This window comes from Falco cherrug, chromosome 2 (genome assembly GCF_023634085.1).
Source record: "Falco cherrug isolate bFalChe1 chromosome 2, bFalChe1.pri, whole genome shotgun sequence".
NCBI lineage: Eukaryota > Metazoa > Chordata > Aves > Falconiformes > Falconidae > Falco > Falco cherrug.
Window position 1 is genome coordinate 5162236 of NC_073698.1, and position 23520 is coordinate 5185755.

Sequence of the window (23520 nt, forward strand, 5' to 3'; positions counted from 1 at the left end):
TGTCTTCAAGGACCGTGTTAAGTATGATAATAATAATAGTGATTGTTTGCATGTTTAGAAAACACTTCATTTTCCAAATGTGACATGAACACAGTATCTAGCTCCTGCCTGCTGTACAGGATGCTCAGGGTGGCGGAACAGTTTCCAGTTGAACTGCTTTTGCTGCAGCATCTCAGATGTCTCCAAACCCTCTCATCTATATTTAAATTCTCAATGAAAGAACTCTGGAGTTCAAACGTGCTTAAGACACTCAGGAAATTCTCTGTCTATCCCATCTAGAGTCAAACTTACAAAAGTATTTGGGTTCCTTGGGTGCTTAAACCAAGGTTGCACGCACACCACTTGCTGCTGGAATGTAACAGAAGCTAATGTAAGCTTTATTGGAATTCAGTAGAAGTTACACTATCAAACACTTAAGACATGGTTGAAGAAGGACTCTTGAGTTGCTGTCAGAAGTTTTTACTTCGCATCTGGCATTGAGACACAGATTTTCACAGCTCCTAGATGCGAGGGAGGTAATATCATACTACAGTGCCCGTTATGAACATAAGGGATGGGCAACATTGACTTGCTAAAGGGCTGGAGCCTAGCCGTGTCTGTTTTCTACCCCTTTTCCCAACTGCCAGACAGCACTGCAATGGAGCGTGGGCCAGTCAGGATGGTAATGTGAACACACAGGACCTGCAAGTTTGCAAGTTAGCAAATGTAGCAATAAAGCTGCCATTAAAAAAAAAAAAATGGCTCTCCTTGGCTGACCTGATGAACAAAGTCTGGGGGAGGATAAAAGAAACAGCAGATAAAAAATAAAAAGTTAGATTTATGGTACCAGCATTTCAGCAAGCTGAGAAGAAATGTCTTGAGAAAATCCTAAGTCTGAGACTGCTGGTATTTAAGCCCAAACTAGAAAAGTATTGTTTTAGCCTCTGGTGCTTCCCAGCAGTCTTTCCCCATAGGGCTGCTCCAGTGGAACCACTCCCCTGGTCATTGGTTTACATCCTTTATTCATACATGTTGAACTTTGCACCTCAGAATACTAAATAACATACATTTTTCTTGCTCCCAGTTTACCAAGCAATCCAGAGAATGTACGCTTGATTACTCAGCTCCTCATTATGTCCCGTTCCCTAGCTTTGACCTTCAGGGTTCCATCTCTAAAATGGGGATACCACCGGGCAGGGACATCTTCAACCAGATCAGGTTGCTCAGAGCCCCGTCCAACCTGACCATGGATGTTCCCAGGGATGGGGCATCTACCACCTCTCTGGGCAACCTGTGCCAGTCTCTCACCACCCTCACTGTAAAAATTTTTTTCCTTATATCTAGTCTAAATCTACCCTCTTTGTCACCCCTTGTGCTGTTGCTACAAGTCCTACTAAAAAATCTATCCTCACATTACATGTTGGCCCCTCCAGGCACTGGCCGCTGCTCTAAGGTCTCCCCGGAGCCTTCTCCTCCCCAGGCTGCACAGCCCCAGCTCTCCCAGCCTGTCCCCACAGCAGAGGGGCTCCAGCCCTCTGACCAGCTCCGTGGCCTCCTCTGGGCCCGCTCCGACAGGTCCGTGTCTTTCTTATGCTGGGGGCCTCAGAGCTGGACACAGTACTGACGGTGGGGTCTCACCAGAGCAGAGGGGTAGAATCACCGCTCCCAACCTGGTGGTCATGTGGCTTTTGATGCAGCCCAGGATATGGTTGGCTTTCCAGGCTGTGAATGCACGTTGCCAGTTCATGTCCAGCTTTTCAGCCACCAGTACCCCCAGATCCTTCTCTGCAGGGCTGCTCTCCATCCCTTCATCCTTCAGCCTGTATTGATACCGGGGGTTGCCCCTACCCAGGTGCAGGACCTTGCAGATAAACGAGGCATAAAGAAGCAAAATGATGAGTCTACAGGTATATGAACTCTGTGACAAGCACAGGGCCTCTTGGATGTCCTGATATCCAGTTTTGTGTCCTGTTGGTAAGACAGGGAATGCAGCTTATAGTAGGTCAGATATCTACAGGGTGGTGGTGGAAGGCGAAAAAAAGAAGCAAAGACAAAAGGAAGCTATTTGAAGTGATAGTCAGTACCCTTGGAGTTATTTAAAGGTGCAAAACTAGGATAATGGAGTGACATTCAAAAATGGTGAAGAGTAAAAAAGGCACTTTCTGAAAGGCAGAATCTCTGTGGACTCATTTCTATGAAAAGGGGTGGAAAATCCACTGGGACATTTACATCTTGACTGAAATGTTTCACAGGCAATATGCTGCCGAGGAACAGTTCTGCACACGTGGCCAGGGACATGCACTGTACGATCTAAAGCAAACAGGCTAGCCCAGAAAAGGAAGGCTGGGAACATTTGGGGTTTCATCTCCCACCCAGCTGAGACCCCAGTCACACCATCACACACACCCCCCACAGAGTGCAGGCTCCAGGCCAGGGTATGAATGTATAATTTTTTATATAATGGATATATAAGGTGGTTTGGATTCCCAAGACCCAAGAGCTGTAATAAAGACCCTCAGCTGTGAAAAACACTTGTGAAGCAAACTACTTATGACAGTCTCCCTAAAATGTAGTTTAATTATTTCTGACAGTGAACCAGGAGCCAGGAACTCTCAAATCTAAATCTTCCATTTACCTGCCAGTTTAAAGATAGATGGGAGCCATACAATTTAAATAGCCTTACAACACACATCCTGCGGTACGCCCTGGTGCTCTTAAACTGGTGTAACATCATGCTCTTAAATGCTCACAGGTTTCTAATGGGTGATTAAATAGTCAGAGTAGCTTTTATTTTCTGGTGGCGCTCAAAGAAATGATCAAAATGGATTTCAGATTAAGTTTCCACTCAAATACAGGTCTTTTCAGGCAGCCCAAGATGACTAAGGCTGATTTACAGAAAAGGGCGGGTGAATTGTTTCTCCGTCATTCAATCCCAGGGACAGAATTTGCCACCTCTGTTCTCATTACAAGCTGCATTTTTTTTGGGGTCCATTTCCCAATTCTGTTGTTAAAATTAGAGGACATGATTAGCTACCATCTGAGCTGCATGAGCAAATGAGAAGGAAAGCTTTCAATTCTCCTATTACAGTATTCATAGACTAGCCAGCTGCACTATATTGCTCCTGCCTATTTAAGTTGAGTTAGAACGCTGTGCTTGTGCATAAAAGACTTGCCTGTTAAATATTTTCATACCAGCTGTTCCCAAAAGGTGACTAAATATTTCCTTTCATCTTTAATCTCTTCCACTGTTTGTATGAACAGCCTAGCCATTCCTTATCCTTTCCAAAAGGTGCATTGTGTTTTACTTCATCTTGCTGTGCTACTCTCGAAACTGCCTGTAGTTCCCTGAAGGGAGGAACAAACCTTGTGCCCAGGTCTACGAGCAAATATGAGGCTTTCTGTCTTCAAAAGATACAATCAGCCCAACCTCTGTGGGAAATACCTGGACTTCGAGTAAAACCCTGTATTTTGCTCCCTGACACCTGTGCTTGCCAGTGGACACTGATGGACATTAATTAATTCATGGATGCAGGGTTTTATCTACGGAATCACGTTAATTCCTATTCTACCATCTAGGGGGTTGCCATTTTATTGCCTAGGATCGATGTCCTCTGTTGCCTGGATTTCACGTCACACTCTTACCTGAAGAACTAAATTGAGCTTAGTTGCCCTCTGTGGGTCAAGGAGGAAAGACAGGTAGCTCCAGAGGATGATTCACCTGAAACCTCTTTCATGGAGAACTTCTGGAGCAGACGTACTCAAGGCCCTGTTGAGTTTGGGTGGTTCATCCAGGGGTCTCAGGTGCACCACAAATATTATCCTTAGAAAAGGATAATGCCATTCCAACAGGATTGTGGTTATTTTTCATGCAAATAATCAAAATAGAAATTACTCATCTTCAGTTTCAGGGCCTGCTCTATTCCATCACTACTCACCCCCACTGGGAGCCAGCCCATGAGGCCACCCTCAATTACTGGCTAGTTTTTAGACAAATGGCTTTTTTTCCTCATTATCGCCTCATGACTAGGGGAGAGGTTTCCCTCTGGTCTGTAAAGACTGCCTCAGAATTCCTCAAGGCTCTCTTAGAAATCCTAATCCACCTTGAAACCTACCCAAAATCTTGACAGTAGCTGCTGATGTGCCTTCATTTCTCCATATTGCATTGATGAAAATTTTACTGTAATTTTATTCTACCTCCACCAACATGTCTCTGTCTGTTGTTGTTCACTTAATGCTTAAGAATCTTAGCTATCTAAGGCCAAGATTATCTTTTTTGTTCTGCGTTTGCTCTGTGCCAGGTGTAATGAGGTCACACTCCATTAACAGCACTTCAGAAGTAAGAATACTAAAGCAATTACTCATACAAATAAAAACCTCGTACCCGATTCTTTCTTTCTCTCTCTTTTTTTTTTTTTTTGGGGTATCCTGCTAAAAACTGACCCAAATCTGTCCCCTGAAGAATAAAGTCTGCTATGTTGCCTTTGATATTTCAGAAGAAAAGTGGGAAAAGAAACCTATCAAACACTAGCCACCAGTGCAATGCTTTGTTCATGGCCCTTCTTAATTGATACAACAGAGACGGTAGCTTCCAACACAGGATGCGGCATAATCCAGAATTCTGTATTATTTTCACATTACATTAAAGAATTGGGTTGGGAAAGGGATAATGATGTCAATTTGTGCTTCATTTATGGCAAATCCATTTTTACATGTTTACCCCTATCCCCCCAAATCCTAAAATTGGCTTGACAACAGTTTAAAGCTTTCCAGCTTAGAGAAGAGCAATGCAGATGAAAATTTTTCTTTAGCATTCATGTGATGCAGAATCAGAGATTTAGCTGCTTCTGACCTGCCTGCTAAATCCTTTAATAAATATGGATTTAGTGCTAAAGTATAAGATCAGGTGAAATTGCTCAGAGCTTCCTGAAAACTGGGGCAGTTCCACTGACCTTCAACATATTAATAGAAAATTTAATAATTAAAAATCTGTCTTAACTGGGATTTTCCTGTTTTAGGTTGGCTCATCTGAGGCAATTTCCAGCCTCAGACAGATTCTTCCAGAAAAGAAGCACAGGAGAGAGGCACTGCACAGAGCTAAAAGGCTGAGTTTAGCGAGGAGCTAAGCCTTGTTTTCACAGCCTGCATTTTCTTTAGAAAGCAAGTTATGAGGCATATCTAGGAGAAGCATCTAGTATGAAGATATGAATGGAAAAACCAGAAGGTTCATGATCGGCAAGATTTAGATAGCAGTGAAGTGCTAAATACATTCTTCATAATGAAACACATTTTGCAGTGTTATGAAACTCTCATTTATGTGATTTGATAACTCTGTAGTGACACATGAACTGCTCTGCTGGAACTGAAGAAGACATAAAGCTCATTAGCTTTTAAAACCATCCTTTTTACAAATGTTATAAGGACAGGTTCAAACTATGGAGCAAGATAAAACCTGAAAGGAGAGGTTTGAATTTTCTGTCGTTGCCAGTAACAAATCTGTAGCATGAAATCCTCTGAACACCATCCTGTTTCAGTAGCAGCTGGGGAATGCTTGTGCAACCTGTGTCAGTGTCACTAATTGGAGGTCATGTGTTTTTTCCTTCAGGGATCATGTCCTAAAAGCAAGGTCTGCATAATTTAATGCCTTTATACAAATAATGTTTACCTATTTTTAAAACATCCATAAATTATGCAAGTGTTACTAATGTAGAAAAAATAATTATTATTTATGTCAATAAATAGAAAACCTGTTGGCTTTTATGAGTGCAATTAAACTTCTGGTACTAAGACTACTGTACACTCCACTCAAGGATCTCAATGCCTTTTACATAGCTTGGCAAACTGAACATAGCTAAAAGGTAACAGTTTTTTATTTTCTTTCCATGAATGAGGAAATCAAGATTAAAGGATGCTCTTCAGAGACTGAAAATGAATCCATCAGCTTTGCTATCATCCCTCATCTGGAAGAACAATGACCTTCAGCGATGGTTTTGAAATGTGACTCAGGACACCTGAGTTTCCACCTACTGACCCGAAGCCCTGAGGAGCATCCTGGAGTGCCTTCGCTGAGGAATGCACATCCTGTTTTACAGCGTGACCCTAACCAGGATACCTGAGTCGGTCTGAATGCTGATTCTTGCCAGGCTCTGCAGCACCCCAACGGAGTACAGGTCTTCAATACATGTGCAGAAGGGACAATTCTGCACTTGCAGAAAAGACTGGGTATGCACAAAGGAGATACAAAACGTGCATGACAGAAGAGAGAGATTTTACTCTAAGTAGTTGAGCTGGCTTAACTGTCTATATCTAGGAGAAGGGTCAGTAGAAATACCTAATAAAAGAAAGCACCCATCTCTAGCCCCCAGCTAGACACAAATGTTTAAACCCACTTCAGCCCTTTCCCCCATTTTCCTCCTGGTATTTAGTTCTTTGCATGCATAAGCAGCTTTGTGTTTAACTGAAAGGCTTCTGCAAATCCTCATCTAAGTCTCATCTCTCTCTGGAGATTCACATCAGGAATCTAGGCAGCTCTGAGCTGCCTAACATGGAGATGAAGAGTCCACAGAGTAGCTGCTCACCTGGTGCTGAGCAGATCCAGGAGATCTGTCCCATAACTACCCTGGAACCCCCCCTTCCATCTCTAAAATGAGTAATAAATGAGTTTGGTATCATAATATACTTCAGCTGATATATATCTGTCCACCAAGACTGAGCCACTTACTTTGTAAAGTTAGAGCACAATGGGACTCTTGGGAGTTCTTGCTGGAAATAGTAACAGTAAGAACCAGAGCAGTTATTAGCAACCCCCGTGCTAATGGATCACAGCTCTTACACAATCTCTGCAGCTGCACAATGTACAGTGGTACAGTTGGGATGTCTGTTAAAAAATAATAAATAAATCACTTCCAAGTGCAATTTCAGCTTGCTTCATATTTGCATAAAGGTTTTCTAGCTCCTGTCTGAAAAGCTATAACTTTGTGAGATGAAATTCCATTAAACTGGTCTGCTGCCTTTTATCAGCCGCTAGTTTCTACAATATTTATACCCTATTTTCATCTTTGCCTTAAATGCTAGGGACTGACCATCACATTGTGTCTACAGCATCTCCTCTGTAGCTGTGATTTACTTTTGTACTCATGTCAATCTTCCCCTTATTTATTATTCTGAACTTTATTTTAAACTGTCTCTGGCTGCCGAATAGCAGGACATGAAATGCCAGGTATTGATGGACTTCAGTCTTGGAGCTGAGATTTGTTGAGTAAGAATAAATATCCCAAAGTGCCGGATTATGTTTTTTCCTTTGATGCTTAATTGGATCTCTGTGCTTTCTGGGATGTGTGTTAATGCTTCCCAGTGAGGAAACAATTCCTAATGTATTAAATGAAGTTCCTAACAACGACTCTTCTCTGGACTAATTTTAATTTCCTCTCTGCGTCCATAAGGAGGAAATAATTTGACAGTAGAAAAACCTTTTGCTCCTGCTTACAGTCACTAAAAAGAACTAATTTCTTTTCCAGTTCTGTACATTACCAAATGTGTGTGCTGAAGTAATCATGAGCTAGATTTCCTTAGGATTCCCTTACTCAGAGCTCGGCACTACTACACAGACAGTCCTAACATGGTTTCCTTTTTCTTCAGACAACATTTCACCAAGAAACTTTGAAATTTTATTGATATTAATCTTCTTTAAAAGGAGACACAGAACATGTATGAAATACACTGGACTGACATATCCAGAAGTTAAGATGTCTGCCTATCCACATAAATGGGATGCAGCGGCAGTGCTCCAAAAGCTTTGTGTGTGTCCTTACACCTCGTGCCTTATGTCTGTCGTGCTGTCCATATGCCTCAGCACTGGTCTAGAAGGATCAAACTTTCATATGTCAAGATCATTACAAAGGTGCTCATTAATGCCATTTGTGATGATAGTTTAATTTAGAGTATGAATACCTTGCAACTTGGGAGGGGGCAGAGAAGCTATATTAAACCCAGTGCATCCAATTTAGACAGCTTATTAAATCACTGACTTCTGGCCTTTAGTAGACACCGATTCACTATATGACAAGCCTTATGTGATTTTTGCTTGCTCATTTTGTTATTCTGTTTTACTGACTCCTAGATTGTTTTCCCTATTATTTAATCTCAGCCATTCCACATTGGAATGAAACATGATTTGATGAAGCTAAAAACATCCAATAAATCTTTACAGAAACTCTGATCATGATGATCTCCAGCTGGGTTGGAGTGTAAGGTCACAGTTGCAGGAGCTACCCACCAACTACAGCATGGAATTGACTGAATGCAAGTGGAGAAGCCGTAACGTGGAACCTACGACTATCCTTGCTGAGCGAAATGAGTGAGGTATGAGAGGACAGTCTTGATCCAGCCTAATCGAAGTAGATCACAGGCAGAGCCTGTCTACACACAAGTATCCACCTTGCTGACATTCCAGCAGTATTCTGGTTAAAAGAGGGAATAGTCAGAAGCAGAAGTGTAAACTCACAAAACTAAGAGGATGTCTACACAGTCTTCTGTGAGCTGATTACAAAATGGCCAGACTTACTGGACATTGTATATCTTCAGTTCAAAAGCTGCACAACTGCCAATAGAGAAAATAAAAACCCCACCTGCAGAAATATGCACTGATTCCTACAGTTTTATGAGCATGACCTATTCCATGCAGTTAATTATAACATTCCAGATTCTCATGGTCTTGATCAACTGGTTTTATCCCCAAAAGAAATTGAACCAGTTCACACTAGCCTTGCAGGATTGTAGTTTTGTCTCCAGTGACAGCTGGATTACACTGACTATGTCAAAGAAGTTCCTTAACATTATAACAAAAACAAACAAACAAACAAACAAACAAAAAACCAAAAAGCAGCAACTTCATGACAGATATTGTATTGTAGAGAAGGGGCTAAATTATGACCAGCCCCCATGCTGGCATGATGTGAGTCCAGAAACTGCAAGGACTCTAAGGCTCCTCCTTTCAAAAGCAAAGTCAGAGAATAAGCCAAAATTCAGTTATCTGAGACTCTAAATTTTCAGTGATATGACCAATCATGCTAATTGCTTAGCCATCCTCAAAACATGCTGTTTTAACAGTAGCCTGTTTTAAACATGGAATTTAACAGCTTGTTGTGCTGCTGGGAAACATCTATTCTTCAAATTAGCCAAGTTAACATGGACCTCAAAGATTCCAGTACATCACTGCTGTTTTCAGTCAGAAAAATCCACAACACAAAGCATAATTGATCCAAACAAAAAGAACTTTTCAGCTCATGGTGTGACTGCTGAGGTCACATTTGGAGATAGGGAAGAATGCTGAACTAAAATTGGCGTGCTGAGAATTTGCCCTAATTGTTGCAGAAAATAAACAACGGTAGCCTACCATTGCCCTTTGAGGGAGTATACAAATTTGCACTGATGCTGGTATAGCTGAGACAAGAGAAAGAAGCTTCACTCATCACAGTATGCCTAAGGGCAGTGAAGACCAGGGATTGCTTGTTACACCACTGGACATACGCTATTCTCAGCCTGAGACATGACCTAATCAGACCAAACATTTTGTGATCTAATGGTCAGAGCCAGACTGATGATATCACCATTTCCATTGGTTTTGGCCAAGTTTGAGATAACAGCTAGAGCACAAGTTTTCAGTTCCTTCAATCTCTCCCTCAGTCACCCTATCTGACCGAGACCACAAGGACTGCTGCAAAGAGAGAAGTGGCTACAGGATCCTAAACGTGTCCTGAAGCTGACAGGGGTTTGCTGGATCTCTGCTTGGCCAGGGAAATGTGCTAAGACAATATCTCAACTCTCAGACTGTAAGTAGGAATCCACATTTGAAACATAAGCTGTATTTCCTATCTTATTGGGAGTTTTCTCCCTCCCTTTTGAATGCCATTTTCATCTGCTAACGACAAAGATATTTGGACTTTTGAAGAATTGGAAAATTGGACTCCCCACAAAAATAACTAGAGCTCGTATCAACTGCTACCTTTTTCCCCACCACACCAGGGTCTCCTTATACATATTTTCAATAAACAAAGGGAAAGGGAGTAAAAGGGTATTCAAATGAAAGCCTTCCTGAATACTTTTATTTCAAATATTTTGGCTGGTTTTAGTCTTTTATTGAATTTTTAATAAAAAGCTTAGAAGACTTTAAAGGATAAGTTCATCTTGGCAATGGGTAGGCTAAAATCTGTACTTACAATCCCAACTACATCCAAAACTTTGTTTTGTACAATGACAGTTCTTGTTAACACTGTTGATTCTCTGGATTCACTTATACCTTCATGATTCACAAAGCAGATACCTGCCAGGCAGAGCCTGTGATAGCCCTGTGTAACAGTGCTGGGCTGCACATATTTTATTCCCTCAGAGTGAAAACTTACTTCTCCCCACGCAAATAAAATGGGGAAGATCACAAGTTCACAAATCAGCATGTTATGGTCCTGCAAGGCTGAGGATGAAATCCTTGCTGGTACAAAACATTTCCTGGCCTTCAATGACTGTCAAAGGACTGAGTTAAGGACCTCAGGAGTGGGTTTGCAGTTTTAGTATTGAGCTAGAATAGATTTTGATGGCATCTTCTGAATCCTAGCTTTGAAGGCCCTACGCCCCCATCATTTCAGTTCCCCCAGTCTAATGTTTCCCACTACGCTGCATGGGTAGTGAGATGAACATATTACATACAAGCTGAAGGAAGATCATTCCAAGTGGCATTTGATTACATAGCTGTGCCCAATAACTTTTGCTTAAGTCATTATGAACTAAAATATATAGATGTTTACCAATTTCAGGTGTTGTATCCTGAGGTTTAGTTCTCTTGTTCTTCCCCATGTATTTTAAAGCTAAGAAAAAGACAAATCAGCAATTTCTTAGGCATTTAAAGGGGATCCTAGTCTCTTGTAAAGTACAAGTCTGTATCATGTTAGAGCTGATGCAATATCCACCTTTTCCAGAGACATTTTTACCCCTTAATGAAGAAAATTATTGTTTAAAGGAAGAATTATATGAACATTTTCCAGTAATGGAGTTTTATCTTGGTGGCCTTGGGCATGACGTGAATTTAACATGAGGCTTTGTTTTGTAAGGTTGACAGCAATAAGCCCAAGGAAATAATTTTTTATCACACATGTTGTGTTAATGCTGGTGCTGTTTGACCAACACGGGATGTGACGTTGTCTGGTAAGATAATATAAGAACTGTGTTTCTGTGTGACTGTATGCATGTGTGTGCAATAATGTGCACAATTCCTGATGAAAAAAGACACTGGAAGGTAAAGATGCGTTTCTAGCTTTCCTCTTTAAAAGTTCATTCTTCTTGGTCTCCTTATCTCCTAATTGGAATACAGAAAAGATGCCAGCTTCAATGAACTGTACACCTTTGTGGTGGGGAACTCTGTTGGGTGCTATCTGAAAGATTTTCTCCATTGTTAATTTATGCAGCTAAATTGGTACTAAAAAATTCAGTCACTACCATTAGCTGATCCAGAATCTTGTATCTAATCATTGCTTGTGAATGGACTCGAATTGACCCATACTCCTGCAAAGTAAACAGCAGCTTTTCCATTTACTTCAATGTGCTGTGCGAGAATTTCTAAGAATACAGCTTCCCTGCAATCAGAGATGTGGATACACGCACCATGCCAGTTTTATTTTAAATCCAGCTTCTCAGCCTACCAAAAGAGTAAAGCCACGGAGGATTACAACTGATGGGTCAACAACTATTCCTCTGCTAGCCCACTTATTTTTCCCACCTTGCTTGGAGGCCAGGTTTATCTAGGCATACCTGCAACTATTGTGCTCACCATGTGGCAGTCTGAAGCCCCTCTTAAGCTGTTATTAACGAATCATACAGGCTAAGAGGCGGTTTCCTATTTTTTATGTTAAATGCCACAGTTCTGTAATAGCATCTCTCCTGAGGAACCTATGATCACGATGACTGCTGAGCCTTCTACAGTTATTTGGCAGAACTGAGAATCTCTCAAAACCTGAAACCCAGACTGCTTTAAAGTTACAAGATATACCCAAATAAGAAGGCAGCTGAATTGATGAGGGATCAATTCAGCTCTCTTTCAAGGATTTCCACTTAACTAAAATCTGAACACCCCTCTCAGAGGCTTCTCTTCTCTAGGACAACTATCCCACTAAATTGGTAATGTCATGGGAAGCCTAAAAGCAGGAGGGGATGGCATAGAGCTGGGCATGGATCCAAATCCAATTTTTTTTATTTTTTTCCTGTCCACTAAAGACATTTATAACACTCCTAGACAGACTAAGTATGGCCAGGATGAGTGCTGCAGTGCTGGAAATTCTGAGGAGATGGATGGTCTGAAACCGCTCCTCTCCCAAATGACAGACACTCTGTGCTGTAGAATGATGCTCAGCTGACATTAAGGTTCAGGGCATGAAACCCCTGCCCTCAACTTTGGCATCCCTTTGGGCACAGCCCGTTCATTCTTTTCTTTGAGATGACTGCTTGTAGCATCTGCATTGACCTGGTAGGTGGGATACTCTCCCACAAAGTGAAAGAGCATGTTCATTGCTTTCTTAGACTGTGGAGAAACCTGCTGTATGGGCCACAGAAGAAATTTAGGTACTTAAGGTAGCTTTTCAATGGACAGCTCTAAGGCTGTGGGATGTCTCAGAAGTTGAGAAGTTTTCTGCAACACTGTAGTAAAGCTAGATAATATGCATTTCCTTAAGGTAAATCGTAAATTCCTAAATATCTTTGTGATCATAGACCTTAGTAACAAAGCTTGACAAGGAGTCACTGGGAAGCAGTATTTCCTCCCTGCAACAGGGTGGGGGAAAAAGCAGTCAAAGTCAAATGACATATCCTCAGAAAACACTGTTAGCAGCAGAAGTGATAAGGGAAACTATGGATAGGATCAAACTACTAGATTTCATAAGATATGACCATGCAAGCTCAGGCTCAGTCTCTGGTCAGGCATGTTCTTTTAGCCTTTTCAAAATGTGAAGTAGAACATCATAACCTCTGACTTCTTTACTGAGTCCCAGCTTCCAGTTCCCAACTCTTACCATTAAATGTACAGCCCACGATTTTACACCTCCACAACCAATTTAGGACCACTATATATAAAGTACTGTTCCTATTACTGCTCTTCTCCAGTGTACTTTTAAGGGTCTGAAGTAGTGCACTGGATGTCAACCTTGCATAAAGTGAGTCATTACAAATGACCACGTGAGAAGGAATCCTTTTCAGTATGCGGGTCAATGTACAACCACTATCAACCGCCTGGAAAAAAACAGTACACTTATTACACAGAGAACATAATTCCTACTGCAGCTTTGTATAATCAACTTTCCAATGATTCCAGTGAATATCATGCATGTCAAGATGTCAACTACTAAACAGAGAACAGTGCAACAATCACTGATTTTAATTTGAGGAGAGTGAAGGACAACACCAGGTAATTTAAATCCTTTAAGAAAGATTTGGCATCCAAACATAATACTATTTTGATGGGCCTGGGATTGTACTGAGACATCAGTGAGATCCCTCTGGGAAACAGTGGATTCCCCAAATGCAGATAACCTGACTCACCTATTCATTTCACTGCACTCAGCAAATAAGTCTTACGGTACGTGGCTTGCTGCCTCTTGATTAGCCAGAAATACTTGGTCCAGTTTAAATAGGTCAAGAGCGAGACTGTATCACATATTAAGTTCTGTTTCATGTTGTAGCACAGGCCATTTCCTTCTTCCCACTATACTCAGACAATAAAGCATTTAAGAGAGCTGCCCTACAATACCTTCATTAGTTGCCAGAACTTGGGAGAATGAAGTCTTTCGCTAGGGCTCATTAAGAGGTGAAGGGAGATAGCACACCAAAAGCCTAGGATACAGAGATCTGTGGTAGCAGATCCTGGAGAAAGGGAGTTAGGATAAGTGGTTTCTTAATTAACTTTCTCATACTAAGCATTACCTTGGTCTTATTTAGCTGAACTGGCTGAGCTGAGTTATAAAGGATCTTCTTCTATTTGCTTGTGCAACAGTACTAAGATGCAAAAGGGAAGGGATTTAATTCTCCCATGGCAAAATCACAATGCCACTTTTGCTGCTCAGTACAGGTTATCTCTGGGCTTACCTCTGCACTTTTCCCTAGAAGACTTTTTTTGGGGGTTGGTTTTTTTTTTGGGGGGGGTGGGGTGGGGTGTGTGGGCTGAATCTACCAAAAAAGAAGTGCATAGTGAGGGAAAGGGGACCCTAAGAAACTGTCCCTTGCATGAAAGGGTGAAGCATGCTTAAGAAGCATTTTTGCAGAGCGAAAAATCTGAGGTAGCATGGCAGCGGTCCCATCTCAAGATATACGACAGCGGGCATACACATAAAGCAAAAAACCAACCCCCCATATCATTGCTTCTTCCTACAGTGCAGTGCAGAGTAGAATTCACAAGAAATTTAATTGCACAGCTTGCTTATGAAGACACAGGCTAAGTGGAATAAAAAAGGTAATATAACCAAGAAACAGAAATCTCTGTAATATTATTTTATCGTGAAAACTAAGGGGTTTATCCAATAATCTGTGTTCCTTTAAGATTCCCGCTAAAGGCAGGTGAAATTTACCTACTCAGCTGAAAGGCTGAGTCTAAGGTTTAAAGATAGTCTAGTTTTACTTTCTATATATGACAATCCACAGACTTTCACCTAAATGCTTCCATACTGACAGGTACCTTGTAAATGAATACAAATACAGCATTTCAGATAGGTATTAGTCTTGACTCCAAGGTGTTAAAAGCTGCAAAACCCACTGTGCCTCCTCATATTTTATTCTAGCTTTCCAGATGATTATGCTGTTCTCAGGGTCTGCTTCTCAATGTGGTTTAGGGAAGGGGCCATCCTTGGCACTAGCCCATGTTGGCACAGTCCTATAGAATTCATGGGGACTGAACACAGTCCTAACTGCTTTGCTGAGCTGAGGTTGATTTATGCGAGTACTTAGTCCTTTCACTTAATAATTCTTCTATTCTGTTTGGTCCTGTTTTATGGGACAATAAAAATCTGGCCCCTTTAGTCCCTTCTACAGAACCTCCACCCCACTGGGCTGGGCTTTACATTGTTACATGTACTAACATGCTTGCTCACTCTATTTTAATCATGCAAGAAGAGTACCATGCATCCCGTGAATAAATCTGTCTTTAAAATAAGTCATCAATTCAGTGGAAAGGTCTGGGTTAGAAATGGAAGTTTACAAATCACCTTAGCTGCAATTTTAGCTGTGAGGCACAATAACCTGAATGTTACAAGCAGCCCAGTGAGGAAAAAGGTCTTGGAATGATGCTCAAGTTTGTCTCAAATAACCTCACACTGCCAAAGAAAGTTTGCACTAGATGGATTTATAAAAGCAGTATAAGGAAAGCTTATAAATCATCTGTACATGACACTGCAGGTTAACAAAGGGAAAGTGAGAATGAACATTTTTCCAAATCCATCCCTGCAATCCCCAAACCTCCACAGAAATTCAGAATAATGACTCAATTATGAGCTACGCTACAAAATCACTGGAAATGCACTACTACCTTTCCCCTTATGGTGGTCTTATAAATGAACTCGGAGAGTATGGCATTGAAGATGTTAATATGGGGAAAGAAATGCCTGACACCAAATTTATCCTCCTATCAGTGCAGGGTATCTTTCCTCCCTACATCTGTAAAAGTTTCGATCAACTCAGCTTTAGCTCCAGGAAAGCAGGCCTCCTCTTTTACTTATACTTCAGCCCAGTCAATTTTACTTCACGACAAGCTTTCTAACATCTAACCTAAATGATGATTGCCCAGAAGATTTTCTTTTATATCCTTTGCACCAGTTTATTCAGTTTGCCCCATCCTCAGAAGATGCTACCTTAAAATACTTGCAAGCCGTTAACCTGATTTGCTTTGCACTTGATAGCAATTCCTCAGGGAAAATATTGGCCATATAATTTTTCTACTATAGCCACTTGCCTAATGGGTTGGGTTTTTTTGTTACTTTGCTGAATATTTATTTCATTGAATTGCCTATACCGAGCTGCCCTGGGTTTTTGGCCTAGTTCCACCCCAGCTGTGTCAGGTGAAGAAGCTGTTACTGCTGTAGTCTCTTGTTTGTGAGCACAATATACAGCACAGAAGCCAAAAGACTGATGTTCCATAGGTTCTGACCATTTAATGTACTATAGCGTTTCTCCATGTGGCCTCTATAAGCTAATTGTGTTTGGAAGAAAAGAAAAGGCTCCTGAATAGTTTTTTCTTTAGCCTTCATTTCAGATACCTGATGCATATTTTGAGCAAGGTGCCCATCCAGCTGAGGAATGAAGGAAGCTCATAGTTCCAAACCTCTACGTAAAACTGACATACAAATCTGTCTGATTGGTAGATGCTGTTATTATTAAATACTTCTACTCAGTAAACTTATTTTTTACTTAATAGAGGACAGCGCTCAGAGTCTTAATAGGAACCTCATGTGACACTCATCCACCTCTAGCTGAGTCTAGAAAAGCACACCCTTTGAGTTCAGGAGGGAAATGAGACCTGAAGGATCGCCACCTCTTCCTTCTTCTTTACAGCCACCTAAAGAATATTTAGTCATCTCCTAAAAATCAAACCAGACCCTTTGGTGGCCACTGGGATTCATCAAGAACTAACATCAGAACAAGCAGTTACATGTAGACGATCAATTACATTCATAGCAACATAATGAACAATTGCAAGCCTAGGTGGCTTTAATGGGTTTATTTATTATATTACTCTATGCTCGGCAATGGAAGCAGAATTATTTATGTAGTTGAGCTATGGCATTTCTGCTTCCAGTCATGCCCTACATGTGCTTTACTGGAACATATTTATAGCATGCTTTTTGCAGATCTAAGTCTGAATATTTTACAAAGTTTAAATAAAATAAAAAACAACAGTAAGCCACCGCTGACATTACCAATTGAGCAATCATGTCCAGTCCAGTTGGGATCGCAGCTGCAGAGTCCAGTATCTGGGAGGAAGGTCCCGTGACCAGAGCATTGGTCCAGACAAGTGGCTCTTGGGGTCTCACAATTTGTTCCTCCCCAGCCAACCGAGCAGTGACACTCTCCTCGCACGCACACGCCTCGTCCTGAGCAGGTAGGATCCATGCAGTCCACTACGTGTGAGAGGGAAGAGGAAGCACACAGGGAAAGCAAATGGTAATTGCAGAAAAAAACCCCTACCAGATTGCCATCTACACAAATATATTTATATAGTATCTCAAAGCTCCAACCAGAAAGAAATGCCCCGTTGGGCACAAACCAGATGGTTCATGCAAGAACATAGTGGCCCAAAAGGCAGTGAGACCCAAAACACTTACATGAAAAACAGAGAAAAATTTAATTATGAAATGCATTCTTTTATCCAGACCTACATTGATAAATGATCTTTCTAGTAAGAACAGGTTAATATCAATTAAGAACAGAATAAGAATATTCTCTTGCACACATATTGGGCCTCCTTTTATTCTATTAGAATAACCTAAATTACTATTACTCATTAACTGAGAGCTGAGCTCTGTTTTTCTGAGAGAGAATTTTACATAAAGATTCAGCAGAAGTTGATGTCCTTATTCAGCAAAATACACACTTAAATTGAAGAATGTGCTGAAATCTATACAAGTTTCAGAGACACTTACATAAATTCCATGTTAAACATACCCTTAGGCACTTTTCTAGAGTAAGGATTAAACCAAAACAGTTTTTTGTTTTTTTTTTTTTATATAGGTTTGTTGTGCTGGTTTTATTTCTTACCAATTTACACTCTTTTTTAAAATGTTTTGGGGTTATTTTCCCCGAAGGGGCACTTCCTAACAACACTGGAGACCATTCAGTTAGGTGCATGGTATAGCAACGTGCACCAAAAGCCTGAACATACAGCTGCCTGATTCCCCAGTAACGAGTTTTGTAGGCAACTGTTGGCTCCTCTGCCCACGGGGGAATTTCACCCAGCAATGCAAAAATATTAAACGCACCAGACACCCTCCCAAAAAAGAACTGGAGGAGTCAATTGTCTGTTTATATATAAAAGCTTTAGAACAGCCTAGAGAAATTCTTGCCATCTCTTGAAACGGTGTGTGGCAGTGCCCTGGGGATCAGTGACCAGTGTCAGCCCAGCGAAGCAGCACAGGGGAAGCTGTCCAGCCCCTGGCTCTAACACAGAAAAGCAGAGCACGGCCACCGCACACGCAGCAGGTTTGTGGTTCACTTCTTTTTCCTCCCCCGTAAAAGCCAGTAAGACTCCCAATGACCTGTTTAAGATCCAGGAACCTTAAAAGGAAACACAACAGCTGCTCTGATAATTCCCTGGATTCTCAAGCCTTCTCAGGCTGACAAGTAATGGCTCAGCTATTACTATCCCACGGCATGTGAGAGCATTTTCTGTTTTGTTTGATTCCTGGAGACCTGCTCATAGCTGGAACAATCCTCGAAAATTGTAAGAGGCTGGAAAGGATGAGTCTATAAATCTCCTTCGCTGTTAGCGAGCTGGGAGCTGGGGTGCCAATTTTACCATGAGACACTTGAAGCCCTGGCCCTGCTCTTTCTCAGCAGTAATAAGTATGAAAAGGACTAAGAAGCGGACTAGCAGCCTCGTACGTTCTCAGCAGATGGTTTGAACGTAGAGAACAAAGATCACAGGCTAACTGACAAGAGGCTACCTCCAGGCAATTAATCATCCCCTCTGAAGGTCAATTGGGAAAAAGGTGAGTTTTACAGGGGGCTCCATCACAGGAGGCAGACAATCTGCTATCTCAGCTCTAACACAGACGATTATAGGAGGGGAATGTGCATGTCAGAACCCCCCATTTATCATAATCCCAAGGCCATTTTTCATGTTGAAATGAGCCCTTTCAGAAAATGTCACACACAATGGCTACTTTAATCTCAGCCTTACTAGCTGTATCTCTTTAGGCTTTCTGCACCATCGGAAGGGCCCTGGGACAGGATTACAGGCTTCTGCTTTCTTCTTAATCAGTTGCTTAGTGGATTTGGAGGACAATGGTATATTTTTAGGGGGTTCTGCTTGACAAATTTAGCTGCTTAGCTCTAAGAGAAGCAGAGATGGGGAGTGGGGTAGGAGGGCAGAGCTCACAAAATCTAGTATACTGGAAAAAGAGAGGGAGAAAAGAAAAGGTTTGCATATATTTGTGTTGCTATTTGGAAAATGTCTCAAATGGTCTAATTCCTGGTTGGAAAATGCCCCATTTATAGTTCAGCCTTGTGCAGAATCTTTTCCAGGAAGATAAATCATGCAACAAGCAAGGTTAGTGCCTCTTCTACACTTTTCCCCAGTATGCTTCATGCTTCATTGGTCACACAAGTTATTAGGCTTATTCGGTACCCAAAGAGTAACTTCTCATTTTTCACTGCTTAAATTTGCTCCCCTCCCTTTAATGTCTTGCTGGCTTAGCCCATGCCTTATAAAATATGGGCCAATAAACTAAGGAAGGAGAAAAGAAAAGCTCATGCAAGATTGTTGACTGATGCTTTATAAACATTGCTGAACTTCTATGGGGAAAGAGAAAAGACAGAAGAAACCCTGGAATGAAAACTCATTATGAACGTGGACTAAACAGTGAAGCTATGAGAAGTGAGAAATAATAAAAAGTAATCAATACCAGATGGTCCTTCTTAGAGGATAAATTAAAAAGAAAAAGCAATTTTAAAAATAGTATAAATCAACTTTTTTACTAGATCTAAATATATATGTGTGTGTGTATGTATATATGTCCTCAAGATTTCCCACATGGCATATTCCTGAGTTACTTCCCCCCTCACAACACAGTACAAATTATGCCTTGAATATGAAAAACAAAGGCATTCTTGGAGAAATACTAAACAGCTCATAAGAAAAATCACGTTCTCTTTGTTCTTCATGCTTTTTCAAGTTTTTACGTAGTGGGGCTGACACTGTCCCCCGCTACAGTGATAACATAAAATAACTGCGTAGTGTCTGGCTTTTCTGCTTTAAACATGGCCAGGGAAAAAAGGTTCCTGTTAGAAAAAGGGCAAATCCTACTCTGATTTACATATATTAAACACATTTGGCTGGAGGCAAAATCAGTAAAGATATGATCTAGTAAATATGAGGTCTACAGAGATGCTTTAAAGATACTTCAGTAGTCACCATCTTTAGGTTTTGCATGCCCCACAGCTTCATTGAATTGTGCTTTCTTAAGCCAAAATGAAGGTTAGTCAAGAGATGGCTTCTTGTTGTAAGAGCTGATACTGTCTCCATTCCTAGCTGATACTGTCTCCATCCCTAGCATTTAGTGACACTGAAGCCATGTTACATCAGAGATGCCCCACTCCAATACGTTCAGCTCATCAAAAGAATTGCTAGATTAGGTGCCATTTGAACATCTGAATCCAATTCAGCTATTTTCATTGTCTGTAAAATAAAGTCATTTCAGACAAATCTTTATCCCACATATGTGAAGACAACCATTAATTAATTGCAGCCATTGTGATTCTTATACGTGTATCAAATACATGTCTTAAATTGTTCAGGTGGTGCAGAGGCCTTACATATGTATTTGTAGAAGGATAATTTAAATGTAATTATTTATCCAGTCACCTGCATAGAATTTTGAGAATAGTTTTTGAAAGTATTGAACATCATTCTTTAAATCAGGCACCTTTGGATGTATTTTTATAATTGTCTGAATGATTTGTACACTTCGAAAACTGTCTGCTTTTTCATTTAGCAATAAGGAGCAGTCACAGACCCGGGAAGATAAAGGTTTATGGTGGCAGGTGATTTCCTACACAAAAAGATTAAAGATAAGTGCTAAAAGGCACTGTATTTCTGAACCACAAATCTAAATGTAAATAAAAAATGTTTGGGGGCTAATGTGAGCAAAAAGCTACGGAAGAGCCATTAAAATGGCTCTGATTTTGAAGCAGAACTTAGTTCGAATCCTGAGCATTTCTAAGCTTTTAAAGCTGACAATAATCAGGGACTTTCCCCCACATGCCACCATTTTGTGTATACAAGCAACTGAAATCATTTGGCATAGCATAGCAGAGAAGAAAGCACTGTAAAAGTAATTATACGTTTAGATGTGTAAATGGAAATGATGCTTTAATAAGAACATTTGAACATATGATTAGATGTTCTGGTCTTTCAACTAGATTTGTCTATCCAAAGCATTTGATGGCTTTTCATCCAATTATTGAACAAATATGATAGCTAACGACAAGTTATGACAACATATCATTTTTATGTTGCATCCTCTATTGTGTCCCTAAGGTGACTATTACTGTTCTGTTTAAGTGCCAGTCCTATTCTGAATTGCCTCCATCCCTGTAATTATATAATGACAATCAAAGCAAAAGGCTAATTGAATGCATCTTGCAAATACCTTCTTCACAGCTTTCGCCTTTGTACCCCGGGTTGCAGATACAGGTCCCCATGATGCATGTGCCATGGTTATTGCAGGAGACATCAATGCACTGGTTTGTCGGGACATCGCATTCGGCTCCTTTCCAGCCGCTGTGGCACAAGCACCTCCCCTTCATGTACTGCCCATTCCCACTGCACAGCACTGGGCAGGATGCTGGGGACAGATAACAGAAATCACATTAAACCACAACTCTGCGAAGAGGCTCTCACTTCAAAAAAGAGCGCAAGAGTCCAGCATAGGATTTATATCCTCTATACCCAGTCTTCAGTGGGGTATGTTCTTCCTTCCTTTGCCAAAACGAATTCTTTTGCATGGATAACACCCAGCTGTTAACTGCATTCTCCTATGACTGTTTAAAACAAACAAACAGTGCTCTTGAGTTAGACTATCTCCTTGCTTTGTGTCTCTGATAGTTTTTTTCACTAACTAAACTCAGAATTTTCTTGCATTCTGACTTCTCAATGTACTGGTGTCTTCTTTCAGCAGCACTGCTGACCTTAGATGGCTAATCACTATCCCTGACCCGCTGCCAGACTTCATACTTTCCTTGACACTGCCTCTGCCGTGGACCTTAGCGGTACACAAATCACTCCCCTGTTTTGCTGCTGTAATTCTCAGATTTATGGGTTTCAGTTGCTTTGCTTAGAGTCCAGAATGCCACATTGAGAATACTTCCCTGATTCAGCTCATGTCATACTACCAAGTTTCTTCCCCAGAAGGGCCGTCAAGCACTGGCACAGGCTGCCCAGGGAAGTGGTGGAGTCACCATCCCTGGGGGTATTTAAAAGACGTGTAAAAGTGGCGCTGAGGGACATAGTTTAGTGGTGGACTTAGCAGTGCTGGGTTAATGGTTGGACTCCATGATCTTAAAGGTCTTTTCCAACCTCAACAATTCTATGATTCTAACTGAACCTCTAGCCTCCTTCTTTGATTATCACCTCTGCTAGTCTCTCATCACCAGCTACAATACAAAACTGGCCTCTAGTCCTTCCAAAATCCCTGTAATAAACATTCTCCAAATCTATCCTCTGATCTTTCTGTCAGTTTATTAAGGATTTTTAATTGTCCTTGCTTCCAGCAAAGCTGGCTGATTATCAAGGCCAACCAGATACAGGATGTCTTCCCTGTGAGAAAGGGGAGAAGAGGAAGATGACAAGCTCAAGCTGTGGCATGATGAATCCCAGGATTAAGCATTTTCTGGGCTAATTGGAAAACGTCAGATGGAGTGGGGTGGGATGAACTGAAGGATACTGAGAAGGCTCCCCAAGGAAGGAAAGGTCATCAAGGACCAGACCCCAGACCCCATGACCAAAGCTCTGGTAATCGCTGCACTCTAAGCTTCCTTCAGATCCTCTCTGATGACATCTTCTCCCTTCCCCATTCCCCACATTCTCCATGCTCCTTTTGTCCTCTGTTTTGATTTCTGTCCCTCAGAAACAATAGCCTTCCCCTGTCCACTGTGCCTGGAAACTTCTTCTTGCTTAAGCCCTGTTCTCTTCCATTTCATTTCGTTGAAACTTAGCTGCAAAGACATACATTCATCACAGACTTCTCTTGTCCACCGTTGCTCATCATCCTTAGGTGAGAGCATCTGGGGCTTCTCACCTGCCTCTCAGAAAGGCAATTTATGAACATTTTTATGCAGGACAAATGTGAAAGGAATATTCCAGTCTGCTGTTTAACTGCATTCGGGGTGTGATGAATACAATGTACCTCTTATGTTTCATTCCTGACCCTGATTACATAGAGCAAGAGGTATTGACATGGTTAAAGGAAATGTTCCTCTCCTCTTCCCATTTTTTCAGATACTAATTGCACAATGCACATCCTCTGTTGTTTCTATGTGTCCTTGTAGTCAAGTCGGTTTGAGCATTACAGAATTATAGCAACCTCAATAAAATACAAAGCATTTCCAGCTCTGTTAAGCCAGTTTGATATGCAGTGAGCTATATTTGCTTGACCAAGATAAAAGAGGTTTAGAAAAGAAAGGAATTTGGCAACTGCTCACTTTAAAGGAAGCACATTGCAGTGGTACATTTCAAGTGCATCATTTGCAAGGAGATATCTACCTATATATACCGTATGAGACATAAAATGCTTAAGATACATTGTG

At 41.1% G+C, this 23520-nt stretch overlaps 1 protein-coding gene across 1 annotated transcript in view; it reads right to left on the minus strand.

The window, feature by feature from the left end:
• Positions 1-23520, minus strand: part of TENM4 (teneurin transmembrane protein 4) — a 353678-nt gene that overhangs the window by 131143 nt on the left and 199015 nt on the right. The window contains 2 exon segments of the mRNA XM_055703071.1: positions 16917-17117; positions 21366-21560. Of these exon segments, the coding sequence (XP_055559046.1) occupies positions 16917-17117; positions 21366-21560 (396 nt within the window).